Source organism: Delphinapterus leucas, chromosome 4 (assembly GCF_059928025.1).
Source record: "Delphinapterus leucas isolate spDelLeu-1000000601 "Yukka" chromosome 4, BTC_Dleu_Yukka2, whole genome shotgun sequence".
Taxonomy (NCBI): Eukaryota; Metazoa; Chordata; class Mammalia; order Artiodactyla; family Monodontidae; genus Delphinapterus; species Delphinapterus leucas.
In genome coordinates this window covers 1,800,175-1,822,486 of record NC_143132.1, presented here as the reverse complement: position 1 = coordinate 1,822,486, position 22,312 = coordinate 1,800,175, and the positions used below count along the sequence as shown (strand labels likewise).

General features: G+C 56.2%; 1 protein-coding gene across 1 annotated transcript in view; it reads right to left on the bottom strand.

The window, feature by feature from the left end:
• Window positions 1-132: 132 nt before the first annotated feature.
• The window catches only part of TSPEAR (thrombospondin type laminin G domain and EAR repeats), a 59,585-nt gene continuing 37,405 nt past the window's right edge, over window positions 133-22,312 (bottom strand). Inside the window, exons 5-12 of the mRNA XM_022596764.3 lie at window positions 21,513-21,669; window positions 20,168-20,299; window positions 19,241-19,467; window positions 17,731-17,917; window positions 16,564-16,793; window positions 5,834-6,021; window positions 3,336-3,437; window positions 133-440 (exon numbers count right to left, since the gene is read on the bottom strand). Of these exons, the coding sequence (XP_022452472.2) occupies window positions 287-440; window positions 3,336-3,437; window positions 5,834-6,021; window positions 16,564-16,793; window positions 17,731-17,917; window positions 19,241-19,467; window positions 20,168-20,299; window positions 21,513-21,669 (1,377 nt within the window). The 3' untranslated portion in view covers window positions 133-286. The remainder of the gene's footprint in view (window positions 441-3,335; window positions 3,438-5,833; window positions 6,022-16,563; window positions 16,794-17,730; window positions 17,918-19,240; window positions 19,468-20,167; window positions 20,300-21,512; window positions 21,670-22,312) is intronic.

The window sequence follows — 22,312 nt, the reverse complement described above, 5'->3', positions numbered from 1 at the left end:
CTTTGTATGAACTTTTCCTTTAAAGCGAAATCCCTGCAGGACACCAGACTTGCAGGAGCAGCTCTGGCCTTCCACCTGGACACCCACAGAGCCACATGAGTCCGGCCACCATGGTTACCGGGGTGGAAGTGAAAACATCCTCGGCTAGACAAGAGCCAGGGGCGGCGAGGTGGTGGCTTTGGAAGCCACAGCTTCTCCCAGGCTCGTCCCCGTCCCCGGAGGCTCCTTCTCAGGTGAGGTTCTGGGGTGCGGCGAGGTGGGTCCCATTCCTGGGTCCCTGGGCCCATCACCCTGTCCTCAGCTTCAGCACCCGGGACAGCGGCTCCTTGGCGCTGGAGTAGACCAGGTAGGAGCCGGCAGCAGTGCGGAAGGTCTCCCAGTCCCTGCAGCCGAAGGTCGGGAGGCTGTGCACAGCCACGAAGCCTTCATACCCCTGCCACCTGTGGGGAGAGACTGTCAGCCTCGGGACAGGGACGCCGGCGCCAGGCTGCTCTCAGCGAGAGGAGAAGGTGCCTGTGCGTTGGGGCTCCCACTGTATCCCCCCTGCCGTGATCCTCGCCAGGCCTTCTTCACCTGCTTCTCCCACCGGGCACAGCATGGAGGGGCCAAGCATCCCAGCCTCACAATCCCCCCAGGTTACAATCACGGGGAGCTGGGCCAGGAGGGGCCTTCTCAGCCTGCAAAGAAGAAACTGAGGCCCGGAAGGGGGGACCTGCCCTGTCCGAGACCCCGCGGCTGCTCTGATCCACCCAGGGTCCTGCTCCCAGCCTAGATTGCCTTCGGATTTCTCCGTCGGGCGGGGGATGGGGAGGGCCTCCTGGTGGGTTAATAGTGGGGTCCGAGCTGAAGCCCCCTCCTCACTGCTGGGGTTGGCAGTGAGGCACGGCCCTCAGACACACACCTGGCACTGCTCAGGTATGGCACCCCTCTTTGGATGCAGGAACCCCACTGCCGGCACACGGCTCTGTGACCCCCGCTCCCACCTGAGGATGCCGCACCTAGCCCTTCGTCCTGCCCCAGTCAGCGGTTTCTAGGTTTTGCCCTTCAAAAGGGATTTATCGACAGGTAGCTCTGTTTCCATTGGGTGGAGGCCCTAGAGTGGGCCGCCGGGATCAAAAGCAGTCGTAGTTTTAATTTAAATGTTTTTCCAGATGACTTTCTGGAAAGGTTGGGGTGATTCCTGTCCTGGTGGGGAAGGGCCAGCCCTCCCCACCGAACACACACACACACTCAGCCCTGTGGGTCTTTAAACAGCGTCCAAACAGATGGGGGATGTGCGTCATCCTCGCGCTCTGAAACAACAATTTCTAACCTGTTTATTCACATTGTCCATTTTTAGTTCTGAAGACCCTATTTATATCTTTTGCCCATTTTTCCAAATTCAAAACAAATCTTTTATTAATTTGTGGGGTTCCTGTTCTGCCATATGTGTTGTGGACAGTTTGTCCTTTGATTTTGAATGGGACGCCCTTTCCATAGAAAACCTTTAAATGTAGGTGGTCGGCCTGGCGGCCTCTTTCCAGCCTATGGAAGGTCTCACATCTTCTCTGCAGAACTTTGAGGTTTTACAAAGTCATCTTAGCTTTTCTTCTAATATTTCTGTTGTTGAATTTTTGACATTTAGGTGTTTGCTCCTTATAAAATTTACTTTGTGTATAATATGAAGCAGAGGTATAGGTGTGTTTTCTTCCAGATGGACAGAAAATTACAGGAAATTATTTTATTAATTCGTCTTTTTCTCACTGAGCTGAAATATAGCATTATCACGCTAGATGATTGTGAAAGATCGGCTCTTTTCTGGACCGTAGTCTACTCCTTCTACATATTTGTTTATGTTTAGCAAAAATCATACTGCTTTATTTGCACGCTGTCAGGACCTCCTTCACTATTCTCCTTTTCAACATTTTCTTGACCATCTTTGAAAATTTTTTCTTCCACATGAATTTTTAAATTACTTAAATTTTTAAAATTTTAAATTACTTAAAATTTAAAAATTAATTAAAACTTAGATTACTTAAAATTAATATTTTTTAATTACTTAAAATTTAAAAAAATTTTAAATTACTTAAAATTTTAAAAAGTTTCAAATTACTTAAAATTTTAAAATTACTTTTTCTTGTTGAAAACAGCAATTAATTAGAAAGTCTAAAGAAAATTGATGATTTTTCTAATAAAGTATAGATAAGCAAACTTGTCTCAGGAAGAGACGTAGAACCTGATTAAACCAATAGCCACGGGGGAGACTGGTCAAGCTGCTCCACAAACACCATTGAAAAGGAACCAGGCCGAGACGGCTTTGTTACTGAATTTAACCACATCGTAAAGAAAACAGATTAGTTCTACTGTTCAAAGTATCCCAGCCCACAGGTGTAGGTGGTGTGCCTATTAAGTTAGGTTCCATATCAAGTGTCCGGAAGAAATCACAGAGCAATTTTATTTCCTATTACAGATACAAAAACCTGAAATCAATCATAATGGTTGGTAGCCAGTGACACGGTAAATAATTGCGCATCTTCGTTAAGTGACGCTTGTACCAGAGTGCAAGGTCACCTCTCATAAATCATTATGTCAACAGATTGACCGGGAAGATGCACGCCAGGCACTAAAGAATGCCCGCGGGGTGAGACTGCTCACATCCTGTCAAACTGTGTAACGCCCAGACCGTTTCCATCACATCAGTCAGACGGAACAGCCGGTCACTGCTCCTACGACTCAAAATCATCCTGGAATTTCTAGCTAATTGAGAAAACTGGATAAGCAGTAAAAACATTAGAAATACAGAGGCAAAGTCGCTTTTATTTGTAGGTGTTCTTATACTTCTAGAGCTCCCACAGACATTTTTTCAGGAAACCATTAGAACTGAAAGAGATAACGTGGCTGGATGACCAGACGCAACAATTAATCGTCAGGATACGCAGATGGAAATGGACATGTGCTTACAACTAGGAAAACTCCCAGAAGTGAAGGTATTGCGAACACCACAGTGCCTCTATGACGAAGTGTAAAATTTTATTGAAGGACACGTGAAAAACAGAGGGGTCTACTGTAGGCCTGGATGGAAACGTTTAAAGGATAATATACGAATAACTCTCAAATTAGTGTATCCACACACTGCATCTCTGGCCAAATCCAAAGTCGTGAGCCTCAGCGACACTAGTGGTCACCTGGCTAACCCAGGGGCATCACCCAGACTCAGCCTGCACTCCGGTGCGCTGGGTGCCAGGTGACCCACAGGGCCCGATAACCTGTGACTCGCTCTGAGCCTGTGGTCACCAGTGGGGAAGGCAAGCACACGCCACGTGAACCGAGGTGGTGAGGAGGGGCACGGCCTTTACCTGTAAATAATACTGTTTACTGAGAAGGTATTTCCGTCGAAGGAGTTTGCAACCACCAGGAAATAGTCTTCTCCCACTGAGAAGAACTCCCAGTCCAGAGCACTGCAAAAGCAATGAGCAGACCTTAGGACACGGGACTCGGACATGTTGCCATGGAACTCGGGGGGCTGGAGTTCAGCCAGTTCTCCCCCTAATCTCAGAATTCAGGGCGGTAGGTCCCACTTCCAAAATCCACAGAAGGGGGAGCGATTTTCTCAGTCACACAGCCAGTTGGCCTATTCCCGGGAAATACAAATTAATTGTTCACTTTTTTAAATAAAAAAAATTTAATTGTACTAAAATACACAAAACCGTCTGTTTTACCCATTCTTAAGTGCACAGCTCAGTGGCATTCAGTCCATTCACACTGTTGGGGAGCCATCACCACTGTCCATCCACAGAACTTTCCATCTTCCCAAACTGAAACTCCGCCCCCATGAAACACTCCCTCCCATCCCCTGCCCCCACCAGCCCCCGGCCCCCACCGTCCTGCTGTGTGTCCCTATGAATCTGGCTCCTCCAGGGACCGCATATCAGTGGATTCTACAGCATTTGTCCTTTTTTGACTGGCTTACATCACTGAGCATCATGTCCTCAAGGTTCATCCGTGTTTTCACAGTTGTCAGAATGTCCTTCCTTTCTGAGGCTGAACAATATTCCATTGTAAGAATGGACCACATTCTATCCATTCCTCTGTCGATGGACACTTGGGTTACAAGTGTCAATGCTGATGCTATGAACATGGGTGCAAAGGTCACTCACTTAGAAGAGGTTGAAATAGAGCAACAGTCCCAAGCTCGTGGTCACTCCATGAAGGCCTGCAGCACCCCCTGGAGGCGGGAACTTGAGGACACTGGCCGTGAGCTCACCCACTCACCGGCTCCTTCCCTGACAGCCATTCAGGTGCCAGCAGGGTCTGCTGACACAGAGACATTCCCCTACATTTGCAAGCTGTGGTTCTTACTGCAAACAGACCACTGCATCCTGTCTTCAGGAAGTGCCTCCTGAACTTGCTAAGGGTGAGTCTGTGCTCAGAGATGGCTCAATTCCCAGGGGTCTGACAGAGGGCTTCCAGGAAGGACATCCCAGAGCCCTGTCTATCCAAGGAGGCCAACCTGGGCATCAGCCATGGTCCCCAATCACCACTCTGATTACTGCATTACTGTCCTGTGTCCACTTTACACATGAGGAAACCGAGGCCACAGCCTTGCAGCAAGTGGGAGTCACTTGGATGCCAAAAGTCAGGCCGGTGCATCTGCTTCCAGTGGCCTCAGGGTTATGGCTTATTCAGGCAGTAGAGGGCCCTTCTCTCTTGGTCGATACTCACCCCTGGGTTCCTTCTCAGTGGGGCACTGAGGGCGCTAGCCTAGAGCTCCTACAGGACCCTGGATGTGAGAGGGCCCATGGGGGTCCCTGGGGACATGCAGGGGGGCTGAGGCCAGTGGGGGCCCTGGGGCTCCTCACTGCTTCCTTCTTCTATCGTTTGGAATCCTGTCTCAGGCCACTTCCAGGCATGGCCAGTCACGATTCGGTCATTAAAAAAAGTCGTGGCCGTGGCCATGCTCATTGAGGGGCAGCGCCTCGTGCCGCGGGCAGCAGGGCAGCCGTGTGGCCCCCGTGCAGTATCCTGCCGGTCGCAGCTGGGTTCTAAAACCGAGGCCGTGGAAAAGACGCAAACAGCAAAGTGTTGACTTACACTGTCTGCCCCACAGCTCACATCGGGAGCTGCGTCGGCTTTAATCCAGGAGGAAGCAAACGTCTGGCGTGACTTCCCGCTCTCCCTCCAGAGCAGCAGGACAGTAAAGCCACTGGCAGTAATGGGAAGCATATCTTTATCCTTCAGAACCACACCATTTGGAAATGGACAAATATCCATCAACTGATGAGGGATGAACAAAGTGAGGTAAATAAATACAGTGGAATATTACTCAGGCATTAAAAGGAGTGAAGCACTGACGCACAACGTAGATGAGCCTTGAACACATGCCGAGGGAAAGAAGCCAGACACAACAGACCAGAACCTATGTACTCCATTCACAGGCAGCATCCAGAATGGGGAAACCCAGAGGGACGGAAAGCAGACTGGTGGGTGCCAGAGGCTGGGGAGGTGGGGGGAGGGGCAAAGATAGCTAAAGGGTGGGGTTTTTTTCGAGGTGATGAAAATATTCTAAAGTCACTGTGGTGATGGTTGCACACACCTGTGAATTTAGTTTAAAAACACACACACAAGCCACATCGTTTGAAAGCAGAGTCAAGGTTACAACAGGAGCCACTACCACTCAGCTGGCCCTGGAGAAAGGTCTGCAGGGAGTGGGGAGTGAGGCCACGTCACACCTCCGGGAAGCGGGTGGGGCACCCGTGGCTTCCGGGAGGCACAGGCGCGCTGCCGTCTGTGGGCTGCCGGGCGGGAAGCGGGTCCCCCTGGATCCCTGCCCCACCCCCACCCCGCGCTCCGGTACCTGCAGGTGCGGATCTCCTGGAACCTGACGAACGTCTGCGCGGTGACGTTCAGCTCGTAGATGACGGAGTCGATGACGTAGGAGTCGTTTTGCACTTGCATTTCCACGTCGTAGCGGTGACTATTCGCGACGGCAAGAAACACCCTCTCCCCGATGTGGAAAACCTCCCAGTCTGCGGCGCCAAACGTCTGGGATGGTGAGAAGGGGGCCAAGAGCACGCGTGAATGGAGACCCTCGGAATGGCCACCCACGCGCTCCAGCCCCTGCGCGCTCCAGGCGCCAGGTGGGGGCCCCCCCGCCAGCACGGCTCTTTCCCAGCCTCACTGCACGTAAGTCAGGGGACCATCTGCATAAAGTGCTTCTTAGCACCTGTGCCGCCCACTCCCCCACGCCCCAGTGTGCCCATCCAGGAGGTCCAGCTGCTACAACATCTCTGCCAGGGAGCCCTCCCTGCTCCCCCCAGTCAGGCTCTGAACTCCAAAGCAAACTCTAGGGACCTCTGGAGTTTCTCACTACACGCTGTCCCTGGCCTGAGGCTCTCCTTTGGCTCTAGGGACCACCCCATCTCTGGGTTCCTGTGCTGTCCCTCTGAAATCACTTATCACCCTGGAGGGTGAGGTGTGCGTGGGGCAACAGGGCTGGACCTTTACGTGAATAGCCGGCTGCCAAGCCTTGTCCCCAGACCTCGAGCTGCATGAGCTGATTTGCAGGTGGGACCCAGGAGGAGGAAGTTACGGCCAGCATCTGGGGGGTGCTGGGATGAGGGTGCATGGGGAAGGGGAGGACCAGAGGGGTCCAGGCGCTGGTCTGAGCCCTGAAGAGAGAGGGTGGGGCAGAAACAAAAGGAGTGACCACCCCTGAAGGCAGCAAGCGGCAGGGGCTTAAGTGGAGGCAGGGAAGATGTGGCAGCTCCCCGCAGCAGTGAGGGGCCTGTGGCTGGTGGAACTGCGTGCCAAAGCTCCTGGGGACCCCAAACCACAGCCCGAGGAGGCCGCTGGGGTCTGAGCTCCTACGTCAGCAGCAAGGGGGTTGACTCTGTTCCCCGTGGGCTGGTGAGGGCTGCAGAAGCGCCGATGGGACACTTGGCATGAAATTGTATTTAAATGTTTTGCCTCTTGGCTTCTGGCTTCTGATCCTGGTGGAGAGATTTACACTAGACTGAGCCTCCTGCTGATAATAATCGTGAACTCTGGATGCGATGCTTAAAAAAGTACACAGTTGTTTGAAGGTGCTGGACAAGGGCCGAGGGCAGGTGGAAAGTGGAGGGGATGCGACCCCCAGATGCATGTTTATCTGACGTTTTCTCTGAGGGCACTCCCCATCCTGGGGCGCATGGGCACGGCACTCGAATGGAGGCAGCAGGCTGGTTGGACATGGGAGTCCAAGGTGAGAGTTTGGGGCTTGCAGAGTCTCTAGAAATGGAAGGGGACTACCCTAGGAAGGAGGGAACCCCAGAAGGGGGAGCCCCAATGTCTCCTTAGTAACTTCTTTCAAGTCCTGTCCAGCTCCTGAGGTGCACACACAGGGGACAAGATCCCAGGGACCCAGAGACAAACAACAACTGAGAAGCTGAAGGAACTGACCAGAGAGTTAAGCACCTGGGGAAACAGGCAGGCGAACGTGACCCATAATCAAGAGAAGAAAGAGCAGGTAGAAACAGGTGGACACAGTGCAAACTTTACAGTAGCTCTGATCACAATCTATAGGGAAATATGTGTGTGATGACCAATGAGATGGGCAGATTTGGAAAGCTAGGAAAACTCTAAAAGGAGCCAAATAGAAATCCTACCTGAAGAGGAAAATATCTGTATTCACAAATTTGTTGCATGGGATCAAGAGCTACCAGGACCATCCAGAAGAAAGAATCAGTGAACTAGAAGAGAGACCTATAGACATTGCCTGAATTGAAGCACAGAAAGGGGGAAAAACGTTTACAATAGGGATTTCCCTGGTGGCACAGTGGTTAAGAATCCGCCTACCGATGCAGGGGACACAGGTGAGAGCCCTGGTTCGGAAAGATCCCACATACCGCGGAGCAGCTAAGCCTGTGTGCCACAACTACTGAGCCTGCGCTCTAGAGCCCGCGAGCCACAACTACTGAGCCCGTGTGCCACAACTACTGAGCCTGCGCTCTAGAGCCCGTGAGCCACTACATGAGAAGCCACCGCAATGAGAAGCCCGTGCACCACAAGGAAGAGTAGCCCCCGCTCACCGCAACTAGAGAAAGCCTGCGTGCAGCAACGAAGACCCAACGCAGCCATCAATAAATAAATATGTTTAAAAAAAAAAGTTTACAATAAAGGTGAACAGAGCCTCCATGACTGAGGAATAATATAATGCAGTCTACCGTGCATGTAATTGCGTCACAGAAGGAAAAGAAAAGAGAATGAGGCAGAAAAAACATTTAAATAAATGATGGCTAATATTTTTCCAAATTTGCTTAAAAACACCAAACCACAGATCCAAGAAGATCAGAGACCCCAACCAGAATAAAGACAAAAAAAAAACCCACACCTTGACACGTCATATTTAAATATCCGAGAATAGAAGGAGAAGATTGCAAAAGCCACCAGAGGAAGACGACACATTCGATATAGGGAAACAGTGGTACCAATGGTACCCGACGTCTCATCAGAAACAGTGGAAGCTTGACGTCAACAGAAAACCATCTTTAAAGTAAACGAAAGGAAAGACGTGAACCCAGAATTCTACAACCAGTGAAAATATCCTTCAAGGTAGAATAAAGTCATTTTCAGATAAAAGTGGTAGAATGAGTTGCCCGCAGACCTGCTCTACGAGAAGTACCGAAGGAAGCTGTGAAGCTGAAGGGCGATTACAACACAAGGAGGGTCGTGTCTGTGGAAGGGATGCAGAGGGCGTTGGGAATGGTGAGCATGTGGGTGTAAAGACAACCGACAGCAAAAATGATAAATTGTGGAGCTTATAACCTAAGTAGACGTGTGAGTCTATACATGCTCACAGTAGCCGGACAGACGGGTGGGGGTAAATGAAATCATGTTGTTGTAAGGTTATTACATTATATGTAAGGTATAATATTAATTCAAAATAGATTGTACACCTGAAACTAACACAACATTGTTTATCAGCTATACTCCAATATAAAATAAAAAATTTTTAATTTGAATTGTACATATTAACAGGGACTCGTGGTTAATAAAAAATAGACCGTAGTAAGTTGAATACATATACCGTAATTACTGGAGCGCACAATTGCACAACACATTGAATCAACACAAAAAAGAGGAGATAGAAGACTATGTATGTGACAGAGGGCTTGTATCCAGAATATATAAGGAACTCCTACATATCAATAATGAAAGGCAGAAAATAAAATAAAATATGGGTAAAAGACTTGAATAGGCATTTCGCAAGGGGGCTCTAGCAAGCCAGCAGGTGGATGGAAACCCGCCATCTAGTCACCAGGGGATTTTGACTTAAAAACCACACTGCGGTGCGGCTTCACACCCAACAAGTAAAACTGCAAATACAGACAAAACCCGGTGTTGGCAAGAGCGCGGGGCGGCTGGAGCTCATGCTGTGCGGGGGAGCGTGTGAAATGGTAGAATCGTTTCGGAAAACTGCTGGGCAATGTCTGCAAAGTTAAACATCCGCCTACCTTATGGCCCAGAATTCCACTCGAGAGAAATGAAAACAGTTTGCCCACGGAAAGCCTTGATGAGATGCCTGTAGTAGATTTATTCATGACAGTGAAAAGCTGGGAACAGCTCAGGTTGGACGGACAAGGAACCGAGCCTGGAAGCCACGCAGCGCACAGGCTCGGGACCGGGCTGCTTCCTGGGGACACCGTGCGTCCCCAGACGCAGGTGGTCGTGGCGGGGGCAGAGCCAGTCACCCGATGCCCAGCGATGCTGGAGGAACACTCGCATCCCCACCCCACGTGGGAAGCGGCTCCGTTTTTCTTTACCCGGACCGGGCAGGGCGGGTCTGATGACTGCCCCTCCTCGGAGGTCCCTTCCCCGCTTGTAGATGGGTCCGCGCCGCCCAGAGCGCCCTCTGGCCCAGGCGGCTCCGGTACCCGGCCAGGTCGCCCGGCTTGGTGTTTTCTCCACGCCCAGCAGAGGGCGTCGCCGCCCGGTTCGCAGAGCCCCGATCCCGGGCAGAGCCGCTGCCGTAGAAACAGGCCTGGGCCCGTCCTGAGGGGCCGAAACGAGGGAGCTCAAGCTAAAAGTGACACACGAGGACAAGGACAGGGGCCAGGACACCTGGCGTTGCCAACCCCTTCCGGGCCAGGAGCTGGGCTGAGGCCTTTCTGCATTGGCGTCCTCTCCTCACCGCGGCTCCGGAGGTGGCACTATGTCCCCTGGGGCCACCCGGAAACTTCCGAGCTGGTGGGGACACTCGGGCCCGCGGGGCCGCCAGCCTCATCTGCTCTGTGGCCGCTTCATAGACGACCGACGTTAAAGACCCGCACGAGTGTGCAGTGACACGCGCGCCAGCTCTGGCAGGTCGCAGAAACCACCGGAGAGGCCGGTGGGTGCGATCGCCAGCTCCTCCCCCCGGCACTGATGAGGCCACGTCAGTGGGAAACGCCCACAGCCGCGCACACACCTGCACACACGTGCACGTGTGCAGACACACAAGACACCTGCATGCACACACCTGCATGCACACGATTTTACACACAGTCCTGCATGCATACAAGTGTATACATGTGCACATACCTGCAGGCACACAAGCTTTTATGTACACACCCACCTGTATACACCTGTATGCCCTTATACCTGATGCACACACATGCATTGTGTATATACATGCACACCCTTGCAAGCACGCACGTGTACACACACTCCTGCACGTGTACACACCCACACAGGACAGGGGGCCAGGGCTGGTCTGAAGAGGGGGTATCCCACAGATTGCCAGGGCTGCCTTCCAGCTCCGACTCACTCCACCCTCCGCTCACTTGCCTTGAGCCGCAGCGCGGAGGAGGAGGGGCGTGCAAATGGGGGTCGGTGAAGGGGCTGTCAGGGCCTCGGAAACGGGGAGAAAAGGGCCAGGAACCCAGGAGGAAGGACGGGGGCGTGGCCAGCGGCAGGGAGGTGGGAGGAGCATCCAGGTGGGCGTGGCTTAGTGCGGGCGGAGCGGGTGGGGGAGGTGTGCTCTCACCCTACCTCTGCTGTGCGCGCAGCTGCGTCAGGCGCCAGATACAGCAAGTACGCGGCGCCTCGTTCAATTTGAATTTCAGATAAACAATGGTTTTTCAGTGTATGTGTATGGACACGCTTTTACTAAACAATGATTCGTTGTTTATCTGGAATTCACACTGAACTGGGTGTCCGGTATTTTATCCGCCAGAGGCTGGCAGAGACGAGCATGGGGCCCCCGGCTCATAGTCACCGGCTAGCGATGAGCTCTCCTCGCAGGGTGGGACCAGCACCTGCGCCCTCAGCCAGAGACTGCGCTGCCCCCGCTCGGAAGTGAATGGGGGACCGTCCCCACCCAGGGCTACTCCAGCCTGGGCAGGGCGTGAGCGGGCCTGAGGACCCGCTGTCAGGCCGCTCCTGGACTCTAAGCGCATTAGGAACTCATCAGGGAGAGAAGAAGCAGTTCCCACATCAAACCCTGCCTGGCGCCGGAGCAAGGAGGCCAGGCACCTGCTGGGCTGGTGGGCCCTTCCCGCCCTCCTGAGCGGAATTCCCCCGGAGCTCTGCCCTGGAGTCCCCTGGCTGCGGGCCTGGCAGCCTCTGGAGCACGTCGAGGGACGATGGTGCTTCCAGGACTTGGCAGCCGGGAGCACCTGGAACCCCTGACGGCCTCCCTTGAGGGTGGGTGGGCTCCCGGTAACCAGCGGATCACTTCCTGGGGAGGAGGCCCTCAGGTTCCGGCTCTGATGGAGCAAAGACCCAAGGTCTGGGAGTGCCTGGGGAGGGAGGGGCGGGGCGCGCTGCCTGGGGAAGGCAGGCAGCCCCCCAAAGGGCCCTGGGGGGACGCTGCCATTCCCACTGTGGGCAGCTGGCTAAGGTGGGTGAGGGTCCCATCCTAGGAGGCTTCAGGGGGTGCCCCTCCCAGCTCTCCCCTGGCCCAGCAGCCCCTCCAAACCTTGCTCCTCCCCAGGCCGCCTGGTCCACTGCCCGCTCCTGCCTCACAGAGCAGACCCGAGGCACAGGAGGAAGCGCCAGGGCCCTTGCTAGCACCTGAGCCCGGCCCCTCCCGGCGCTGACTGCTGAGGGCGCTCTCACACCACCCTCCTTACAGACGTGCCTCCTTCTTTTCCTTCGTTTCTGGACGTCTACATTCCCGGTGGAGACTACGTTTCTGACAAGCCCACAGCTTCACCCTCATCCCCAGACACCCACTGATAGCTCTGGGCAGCGCCTCTGCCCGTCCCCTCCACCTGCCCCGACGCACGGCTTCCTGGGGTTCACTGGCCATCTCCACTGGGGCCCCTGTCAGCCCTCAGCTGCGCCCCCCCCAATCTCCCACTGCTCTCGGTTCTCTTTTCTGCCAGCGGCACCTCCATCAGCCCCGCCTCCCAGGCAATAAAGCCCACCATCTTGGTCCACCATTCCCCTCTCCCCTCCCCCGGCCCCTCCATTCTGGGTCTACACGTGATGACTGTGACCACAGGCCCCACAGCCAGACAGCTCAGGGAGCAGAAACGCCAGGGGCTGGAGTCTGGATTTCTGTGGACAGAGCCCATTCCTTCCTGCACACACCCGGCGCGGACCTCCTTTGGTCCAAGACGGCGAGGCCGAGTGGTTGGAGCTGTGGTCTCTGCCACCTGAGGAAGGTTCCAGGATTCCTGGGGGGAGAGGTGGGCAGGTCTGGAGGGTGGGGCTGAGGAATCCGTCCAGGGTGGGCAGCCAGCCTCCCACATACACCTGAGCCACAGACCTGGCGTGGGCATGGCCTGGGCCCTCCTGGTGAGCTGAACTCACCCCGCAGCCCTGGGACCCCGCCCAGCGCCCCTCCCAGCACCGTCTGTGTGCACAGTTTCACAAACACCGGCATGCGCCCCTTGCCTGGCCGTCCCTCCAGAAAGGTCTCCCTGCGATGTGGGCACCTCTCCACCCACACATGCTTTCAAAGCACCGGCCTCTCCTGCTTCAAAGCCCATGGCCGTGAGAGATGGTGCAAAGCTCCAAATCAAGTGGAAACACATGAAGACATCTCCAGGACCTAAGAGGATTAAAACACAGTATGAAAAATGCTGGCAGAACATGAAAGTGGGACCTTGTGGGTTCTGAGGACTCATCGAGTGTGAAGAAACACGGGTCATAAGAGAAGGCAGCCTTCAGGCAGGGCTCCACAGTTGTTTGCGGGCTCGGGTGGCAGCAGTGCCCCCTCGCAGCCCCCACAGTCACTCTGCCCGCTGGCCAGAGACACGCTCTCTCACAGTCACTGTGGTCCTGCTCTCGCCCGCCCTTGTGGGTGGTTCTTCCAGCTGACGTCACACCCCTCAGCTGGTTCTCCTTTAGGTCCTGTAACCCGGATGGCCCCTGCCCTGGCTCAGCTGGCACCGTCGCTGGCCCTTGGCCCCGGTCTCCCTTCTGTGTCTGAGGCCTACGGCAGGGCTGGGTGCAGACTGGAGCTGAATCCAGATGCTGCCTGAAATGCAGAGTTTCAGGGTCTCACATATCTGGAGACGGCACACTGGGGGGCGTTCAAGGAGATTGGCCAGAATCTCCTTGGGATTTGGAACATACCGCACGGGGGACAACGGCAGGAACTGAAGACTATTTTGAGAGATCTGCAGTGACTGTTTCCAAATATCTAGCAGACAAGCCAGTGGAACAGGGGAGCAGACTCCTGTGGTGTCCAGAGAGCACAGTCCTGCAGCCTGGCACAGAGGCCCGGCAAGCGGCCTTCTGGTCAACCACACAGGTCCCTAGCAGGGCTGTCACACCAAGCATGTGATATGAGGAGGGTTCCTGCAGCTGTTTAGGGAGTGCCTCTTGGAGATTATCATCCTGTAGCTGCCAACACTGTGATCCAGCCTCACCTACATCTGAGCAAGAGGCCAGTTTAGGAAGGTCTTCATCATGGCACTTCATCAAGGGCCTCAACCAGGTCCCCAGCTCCCCGGGGCACAGTGGCCAGTGACAGCGCCACCCACTGCCAGGCTCAACGTTAAACATAAACAGAAAACTAAGGGTCCTCCAGATGTTTTATAAAAGACCTAGAACATGAGAGGCAGGCTACAACATATACATACACTCATACTGGAAGAAACTGAGCTGGTTCTAGGAACAGAATAGAATTTTAAAAAATTATAATTATCAGACTTCCCTGGTGGCAGAGTGGTTAAGAATCCACCTGCCAATGCAGGGGACACGGGTTCGAGCCCTGGTCCAGGAAGATCCCACATGCCGTGGAGCAACTAAGCTGTGAGCCACAACTACTGAGCCTGCGCTCTAGAGCCCGCGAGCCACAACTACTGAGCCTGTGCTCTACAGCCCGTGAGCCACAGCTACTGAAGCCCGCGTGCCTAGAGCCCGTGCTCCACAACAAGAGAAGCCACCACAATAAGAAGTCCGTGCACCGCAATGAAGAGTAGCCCCCGCTTGCTGCAACTAGAGAAATCCTGCGTGCAGCAACGAAGACCCAATGCAGCCAAAAATAAATATAAATTAAATAAATAACTTAAAAAGAAAATAAATTACACAAACTCTTAAAAAAATAAAATTATAATTATCTTCAGAAGTATTCAAGAAGATACCGCATTTATAGAGTAAATACAGAATGCCGTTAAAGGGAAGAGTTCTTGGATATTAAAAACATGATTCCTAGCATTACAAGAAGATGCTCATCAACAGGATTAGAGAATAAAGGTAAGGAAAGCTTCTAGGTTGTAGAAAAAGAAAAGATAGATTCAATCCAGGAGATCCGAAAGCTGGCTAACCGTTCTAGAGAGAGGGGAGCGTGAGACGATCAAGAAAAACTAAGAAAATCTCCCAGGCCTGGGGACGCACGCCTTCAGGTTGAAAGGGCACTGAGACCAATCAGACAGGAAGCACAGGAAACAACTGCAAAGAAACCTGCGGGCACTGAGGGCAGAGAAGGTCATAGGAAAGGCACCTGGGGAGGCAGGGGGCTGCCCTCAGTGTTTCCAAGGAAACTTCCCCCCTAAAATCCTGCACGCGGTGCATGAGGCAGGGTAAAGGATGCAGCCACCATGAGTGTCCACACTTCCCGCCACAGAAGGTGGCTCTCACTGGGATGAAGCCGGCGAGGTCACGGCTCCCCCAGCCTGTGGCTGTGCTGTAGGGGCACGTGGCCCACGTGGCTGCAGAGGGCGAGGGGTGAGCTCTCACCCTCAGCCCAGGATTGATGTTGGCTCACTCTGCTCAACACCCATTGGCTGGTCCTGGTCGCATAACCTGGCTGAGCTGCAGGGACGCTGGGGAGTGTCGGGGAGCACCTGGAAGGCGGGGTGTCCTTGAGGTCAACCAGAACACTGGACATCAGATTTGGACACGGTGGCTCCAGCCAAAGATGGCGGTAAAGGAAAGTTCCAGAAAGGGGACCATTGTCAGTTCTAGAGACAGTCAGCCTGGACAGCACAGGCAGGAGGGCCCAGGAGGGGGGTTATGGGAAAACAGGGAGGGGTCTTCACGGGCGCACACCGGCCAGAGACCTTGCAGACGCGATGGGAGCACCAACACGCGGGCGGAAACTCAGGAGGCACTGAAGACGCGGTGTTCACAGGGGCTCTCGGGGACGGGGATGGCCAGCAAGAAGCCGGGGGACGTTACCATGTGCAGAGACGGGGGTTTTCTTCCCCAAAAAGGAAAGGAGAGGGAGGGAAGGACTTCAGAAAAAGCAATTAGGAGCTTGTCGAAAAACATTATGTGCAGCTCATGGGGTCCACGTATGAAGTGAGCCACGTGTGGTGGGCTTGTGGCATGAAAGGAGAGTCTGAACCGCATTCAGGGACTGTCCCCAGGGGTGACACGCAGGTCATCCCACCACTGAAACCACTGAGAAGGGAGTGATCACAGCCGCGCCCTTGGATCTGCGCAAACGACATTGGGACGCAGCCAGGACGATGCAAATGCCGACAGTGACTCTCGATTTTAGAATCATCCGTGGGGGCTCGGCCTGGGGTCTGACACTGAGAGGGACAAGCTGGGCAGCTTGGAGGGAGGAGGGCGAGGGAAGGTGGGAGGAGGGTTGGGGCCCCACATCGTCACCCTAGACCACGGTGGGCGTGAAGAGGGGACGCCAATGCTGCCTGCTAGCCTGGGACCCAGCGGCTCGTGCGTGGTTCAGTCGGGCATCTGGGGCCACACCACGTAATAAAGGCTTCTCGCTGCCTCAGTCAGAGGTCCCTCCGGGCAGCCCACGACAGCTGGGACCAGCTGAGGGACACTCAAGGTCTGCAGGGAAGGTGGGCAGTGCTGCAGCCACAGCTGACCAGGTCAGAGGCCAGCTGCCTGCTGCTCCAGGGCAAGAGCCTGGCGCCCACATAATGGTGGGTCAGACCATGAGGGCCCCCAGGGGCCAGGGGACCTGGCTGAGCAGCCGGGCTGCCGGAAACTCCGTGCCAGGGCAGCCCTCCCGCCTCATTTTAGGGCTCCCAGGCTATATTCGGGGTCCCAGGGGCTCGGCCTGAGCCTTATTCTGGGGAGGCGCCTGGGTGCAGAGGCCCGGGCTGGGGCCCTGGGCCTGGCTCGTGCGGCCCGGGTCCTGTGTCGCCCAGGCGCCAGGCAGAGGTGCAGGGCCGGCGGGGAGCACAGGGTCCTTACCAGGAAGGACTGGAAGAGCTGGAAGCTGCCGCCCAGCCGCACGTACAGGTGGGACTGCAGCTGCGTGGACGTGCCGTTGAAGGCGTTGGCCACGGCCAGGAAGGCGTAGGGCCCCACCGTGAAGAACTCCCAGTCGCAGGCGCCCGACGTGGCGACGGTCTGGTTGGCCTCGAAGAGCCGGGCCCCTGGGCTCCACTTGTAGATGACGCTGTAGATGTTGTGGTCGCTGCCTGGAAGCCGAGCGCCATGGAGGGAGGGAGACGGGCCGCCGTGGCCTCGCGGCGGCCTTGGCAAGACCCTGCCCGCCCGGACCCTGCCCCAGGCCCTGCAGCCCGTCCAGTCCAGCCAGGCCCTGCTCTCCTGCACCCTCCCCAGGCCCCCAGCAGTGGCAACGCCCTTCACGTGACCTTCCTGCCTCTGTGCCCCGATAAGAACCCTCGGGGGCCCTGGCTTCGGACGGCTCCAGACCCCCCTGAGGCCTTGCAGCACGCTGGAGGCGGGACCCCCGCCCTCCCCAGCCTCACCCCTCACGCTGTCCACCATCCCCTTCGCGCTCCCCGCCGCCGGTCAGGCCTGCCTGGAACGTGCTCCCTGGAGCTCCTCACCCACCCCCAGGGCTGGGCCAGCCTCTCCCGGGACACTCACTCCCATGGGGGGTATTGGGTGGCGGGCTCCTGGGGTCCTCTCTGCCCATGAGCGGTGGTGGGGTCTCCTCCCTGGCCCCCCGCCCGCCGCCAGAGTTCCCCGGCAGGTGTAGACTCAGGTGATCGCTGAGCCGCAGAGCCTGCCGAGGCCAGAGGTGCCCTGCAGGGCCGACTGCCCCCCGGGGCCCTGTCCCCCAAGAGCTACAAGCCAGGGAAGGGCTCACTGTGGCCACGCAGGGCAGTCACCTGGCCCAGAAGCCAGGTTTCCCAGACCCTCCCAGGACTGTCCCCCACTGCACCCACTGCATCCCACAGAGTTTGTGCCCAGAATGGATAAGGGCAGGGACGCCCTTACCAGGACAGATGAGGGGGTGCTCAGGTGTGTCCTCCCTCAGACGCCACTGTCAGATTGCCAAGCCCGAGGACACGGGCCACATGTGGTTTATTACACATTTTTAATGAGATACACTGAACCCTGCAGGTGACCCTGCCCTGGCCCTGGAGTCCAGGCCATAGCCCCTACCTTCCCGGTGGTTGGCCACGGCCAGGAAGTGCTCCCCGGACACCTCGAAGGCCTCCCAGTCTCGGGCGCCGTGGGTGAGGACCCTCTGGTACGGTGTGAACCTCCGCCTTCTCTGGCTCCATTTGTAAATGACAGAGAACTCCTGACCCTTTTCATTCGGTTCAAAATTAGCCACAGCCAGGAAGATCTGGGGAGAGGACCGGGACAGCATTCTCGTGATCCACGCGAGGGGTCCGGCACTCGAGGCTTCTGAACATCGGCCTCGGGACAGGGGCTGAGCCGGGACTGACAGCCTGGGGCGGGCCCAAGAGCCCACGACTGACTCTCCAGATCTCCATCACATTAAGACCCGCAGCGGCGTCCGCATTTACCAGCCCACGAGCTCCGTTCCTGTCTCCCAAACCCAGGAAACGCTTTACGCACGGAAATGCTCTTCAGTGCCGGGTGAAGAGGAAAAATCTTAACGCCCTGCTGTCTCAGGAAGCACATGTTTGTCACGCATGCAGTCGAGGACAACATGGCAACGCCCTACGTGTGACGTGAGCTGGAGGCCAGGTGGTGGGTCATGTGATTGAGGCAAGAGCCGGAAGCCCGGGGGTGGGGCACGCTCGCGGCGGCTGAAGCAGCCCCGGGTACTCTCTGCCACTGCTTAGGGGACGGGGCAGGCCTTTTCCTTAGTTTTCTAAAGGTCCCGATTTTTCTTTGATATCAGGTTGTTTTTTATAATGAAAAAATAGGAACCTTTAAAATGTCATCAACCATAAAACCAGAGGGCTAGTCATTCCTTCACCAGGCTGGCTGGGAGCGCAGGACCCTGAGGGTCGGCAGCGACGGGGAACAGAAGTCTGTCTGTTTCGCTCAGTTTTGTCCCCCGTCGGGGGGGCCCAGGTGAGGGCAGGGCTGCACCTGGCACACATGTTAGTGAGCAAGTGACTTGGGGGCGGGCTCAGGTAGGTAAAGGGTAAACTCTCACAAGGGGATGACCCTCTTAGCCACGACCCATGGGCCACTGCTCAACGCAGCCCTGGTGGAAGGAAGGGGAGGCTGCCCACGAGGCTTTCCCACCCAAGGCCTCTGGGCCAAGCTCACCATCCTCACCTGTCCCCTCCATGAGGACGTCACGTATCCCTGGTGTGTATGGAGCGAGTAAAGGAAGGCTGGGAATGGAGGCCTATTTTCATTCTGACGTGATGTCCGCCCTGCAGACTGGTTTAGGTCAGATTATCTCCAAGGTTTAAGGAGGCAGTGGTGGGTCTGCACAGAGCTGGGGAGCATCTCAGAAATGGGCTGATCTCTATTTTGTGGAAGCCAAACAGACTTTCTCAGTCACATTCTGGACACAGAGATGCAGCCGTGCCTGACTTTAAAAGGCATTTAGAACCTGCATGAGGCTTTGAAACCAGTAGAAGTGCCTTTCCCCATAAAATCTACATAAGGAGCCCCAACCTTTGGGCTCTGTGGGGCTTCCCAAGGTAAAAAGGATTGAGAAAGACTCCGAATGCAGACTTGCCTTTTTTCCAATGGTGAAATGTCTCCAGGACTGTGCTTGGTGCGTGGGAATGTCCTGGTACGAGGAGAACTTCCCGTCGGCCCATTTGTAGATGGCGGACGTGGTTTTCCGGTTGGCAGTGGCCACGAAGAGCCCGGCCCCAGGGATGACAAAGACCTCGATACCCAGTGTTTCTGAGTTCGTGAACAGGCTCTGATGCTCCTCCACGTACTCCAGCCTTTCTTTGGCTTGTGATAGAGACACAGAGACCCAGTTAATGCTTCCCAGAACAGAAGCCTGGATGGACGTCCAGCGGTGTGACCCCAGGGACCTGGGCCATGACCCGGAGCACTGTGGCCTTGGGTGCCGTGCCGCCCTCACCAGGAGGCCCGGCAAAGGAGCCTCTCATCCCTGCACAGGTTTTAGGGTCTGCAGAACCCCCAGAGATACTAGTCAGGTGGAACTGACACGTCAGGTCCCTACTAGACGTTTCCCACGGCTTGCGGCTTCCACGAAAGGCTGTGCCCTGATGGGAACTAGAGAGTAGAGGCCACGGCTCGGGGACTTTCCCCCGGAGCCAGTTCCCATTTCCCGAGGACCCCCTTGGGGAGCATCACAGAACCTCTCCTCACCTCCCCGCCAACAGAACCACTCCCGGGCTCCCGGCACCATCGCGTCCAATCTTGACCCGAGTGGGCGGAGAGGGTAAGGAGAGCAGGTGGGGCTCCTGGAGCGGGGCTGGCCCCCTCAGGGAGGCTCACGGTCTCCCCTAGACGGCTCGAGAGCTGAGAACCTGCCAGCCTACCAGTAGGGCCCAGGAGGGCACGCATTTCCAGGTGAGGCACGCAGGCTCACTGCTCCGTGAGGTGGGGGAGGAGGTCGTCCCTGTTCCTAAGTATCGCTGGCTCTGAGAAGACCCCGAGGTCCCCAGAGCCCCACCCACCTCACCTGCTAACACGGAGACCCACTCGCTGCCCACGCACAGGTATAGCCCCTTGCGGCCGGCGTCAAACCAGAACTGGGCGTCCTCCGCTTTGGTACACGGCGGCCGGGATCCCAGCGTCACCTTCATGTCGGTTTCTGCGGGGAGGCAGGAAGATGGGTGTCCAGTGGGCACGTGCTCCCTGGAGGAGGGCAGGGGCGGGAGTGTCAGGTGACCCCTGCTTTCGCCTTCAGCTCCACCCCCTGAGCTGCCAGAAACCACTCAGGGTCTCAGGGAGGGAGGGAGACCCGAGAGCCCATGGCCTGCCCGGGGCGTCCGCACGCAGGACAGCCTCCCGCCCACCTAGTTCTTCCCCGTGGCCTCAGCTCTGCTGAGAGCCCTGAGCCATCACGCCGCACGGCTCTCCGCTTCCATCTGAGACTCGCTGGCACGCGTCCACCCAACTTGTGTTCTGCGTAGTTCTGAGGTCCCTGACCCCTGACCCCGGGGCTCACGGCTTCATCCCAGGTCCAGCCCTCACCCCGATGGTGCCACTTGGCCCCTTTACAGCAACGTCCACGCTGAGGCCCCGGCGGCCAGTCTGTGACACTGAGCGCGTCCTCGACCTCTTGATCTGCCTGGCAGAGGCCTGGGGCCGGACTCCTGCCCGAGGCCCGGCAAACAACCCAGATGCCGTGTGCCTCTGGGAATTTGGGGACACGGGTCCAGGATTGGGCCTAAGGGCCCACTTGCTCAGGGGGCTCCCCTGACTCGTGAGGCTCGAGAGAGGGTCAGGCTGTCTCCCCACCTCCCTAGTAGGGAGGAGGGGTTTCAGACTCTCCGTGGCAGGGGATGTGGCTTAAATAAACCGTCAACACTAACTTTACATTGGGGAGGTGCAAACACAAACTAAAGACGGCAAAGCTGGGGACGCTCTAGGCTGGGGGATCCCAGAAAACAGCAATGAAGCTCACAAAGGTCGGGGTTCCCACGGGGCTGGGGTGCTGACGCTTGATGTCTGTTGGAGAGGAAGGGGGGAAAGGGCCCCAACGCTGCTCTGGGGGCAAAGCAGACAGCAGGTGGGAGTTAGGGAAGCAAGATTGTAGGCTCAGCCCCAGGTCCCAGGTGGGACGAGCAGTTAATCAAGGGCACGGTCCAGGTGGGGGTTAAACAGCCATGGGGGGCGCCCTTGGGAGGGAGGCGGGTCTGGTGGCACCATCTGCCTTCCCTGCGGGGCGTCTGCGTCAGGCCCGGCGTTCCCTTCATCCATGTGCCAAGCGCCCTCCTGTCTTGTGCCCGGGGAGGTTGGAAGTGACAAGGCTCCGAGGGTCTACTGTCGGCGTGGGGAGCGGGTAGCTGCGGCCTACTAACCATAGGGGTACTTTAGCACCTCACTATCCTCCGGCTTCCCCGTGAGTCCCCGCAGGGTAGGGGGGATGGACAGCAGGGCGAGCTCAGGATTCCTGCAGGGACAGAGCCTCAGGGTAGCGTCTGAGCCGGGCAGCAGGACCAGCTGCCTCACCAGGCCCTGCAGAGAGAGGGACAGCGCACTGAGACCTGCACTGCTGGAGCGCGCCCCGCCCACTGGGCTCAGCCCACCCAGCCCCCGAGGGAGGGGTGGAAACGCGGGTGCGGGTCTAAGCTCTAAAGCCAGGAGAGAGGAGTCAGCCCGTTGGGTAAGGGGGGCATTGGGAGCAGTGGTGGAGAGCTGCACACCATTCGAAGGTGATTACATCACGGAAGGGACCTCTCCTGTGGACTGCCCTACAGTGACCCGGTACAACGCTCATCCATCTATATGTCCATCCGTTCGTCTCTCTGCCTACCTATCTGTCCATCCATCCATCCATCCATTTGTCCATCTCTGTCCATCCATCCATCCCTTTGTCCATCCATCCATCCATCCATCCACCCACCCAAATACCCATTCATTCATCCATCCATCTATACATCTGTTCCTCTACCTGCCCACCTATCTGTCCATCCATCTGTCCGTCCACCATTCATCTATCTGTCCGTTAGTCTATCCATCCATCCATCCATCCATTCATCCATCCATCCATCCATCCAAGCATGCCATTGGTAAATATTCAGAGCATGGTTCTTTACACTGGACACGGCAAGAAACAAAAGCCCTTACCCTCATGGAGCAAGGTCCCCCCCCGCTCCCC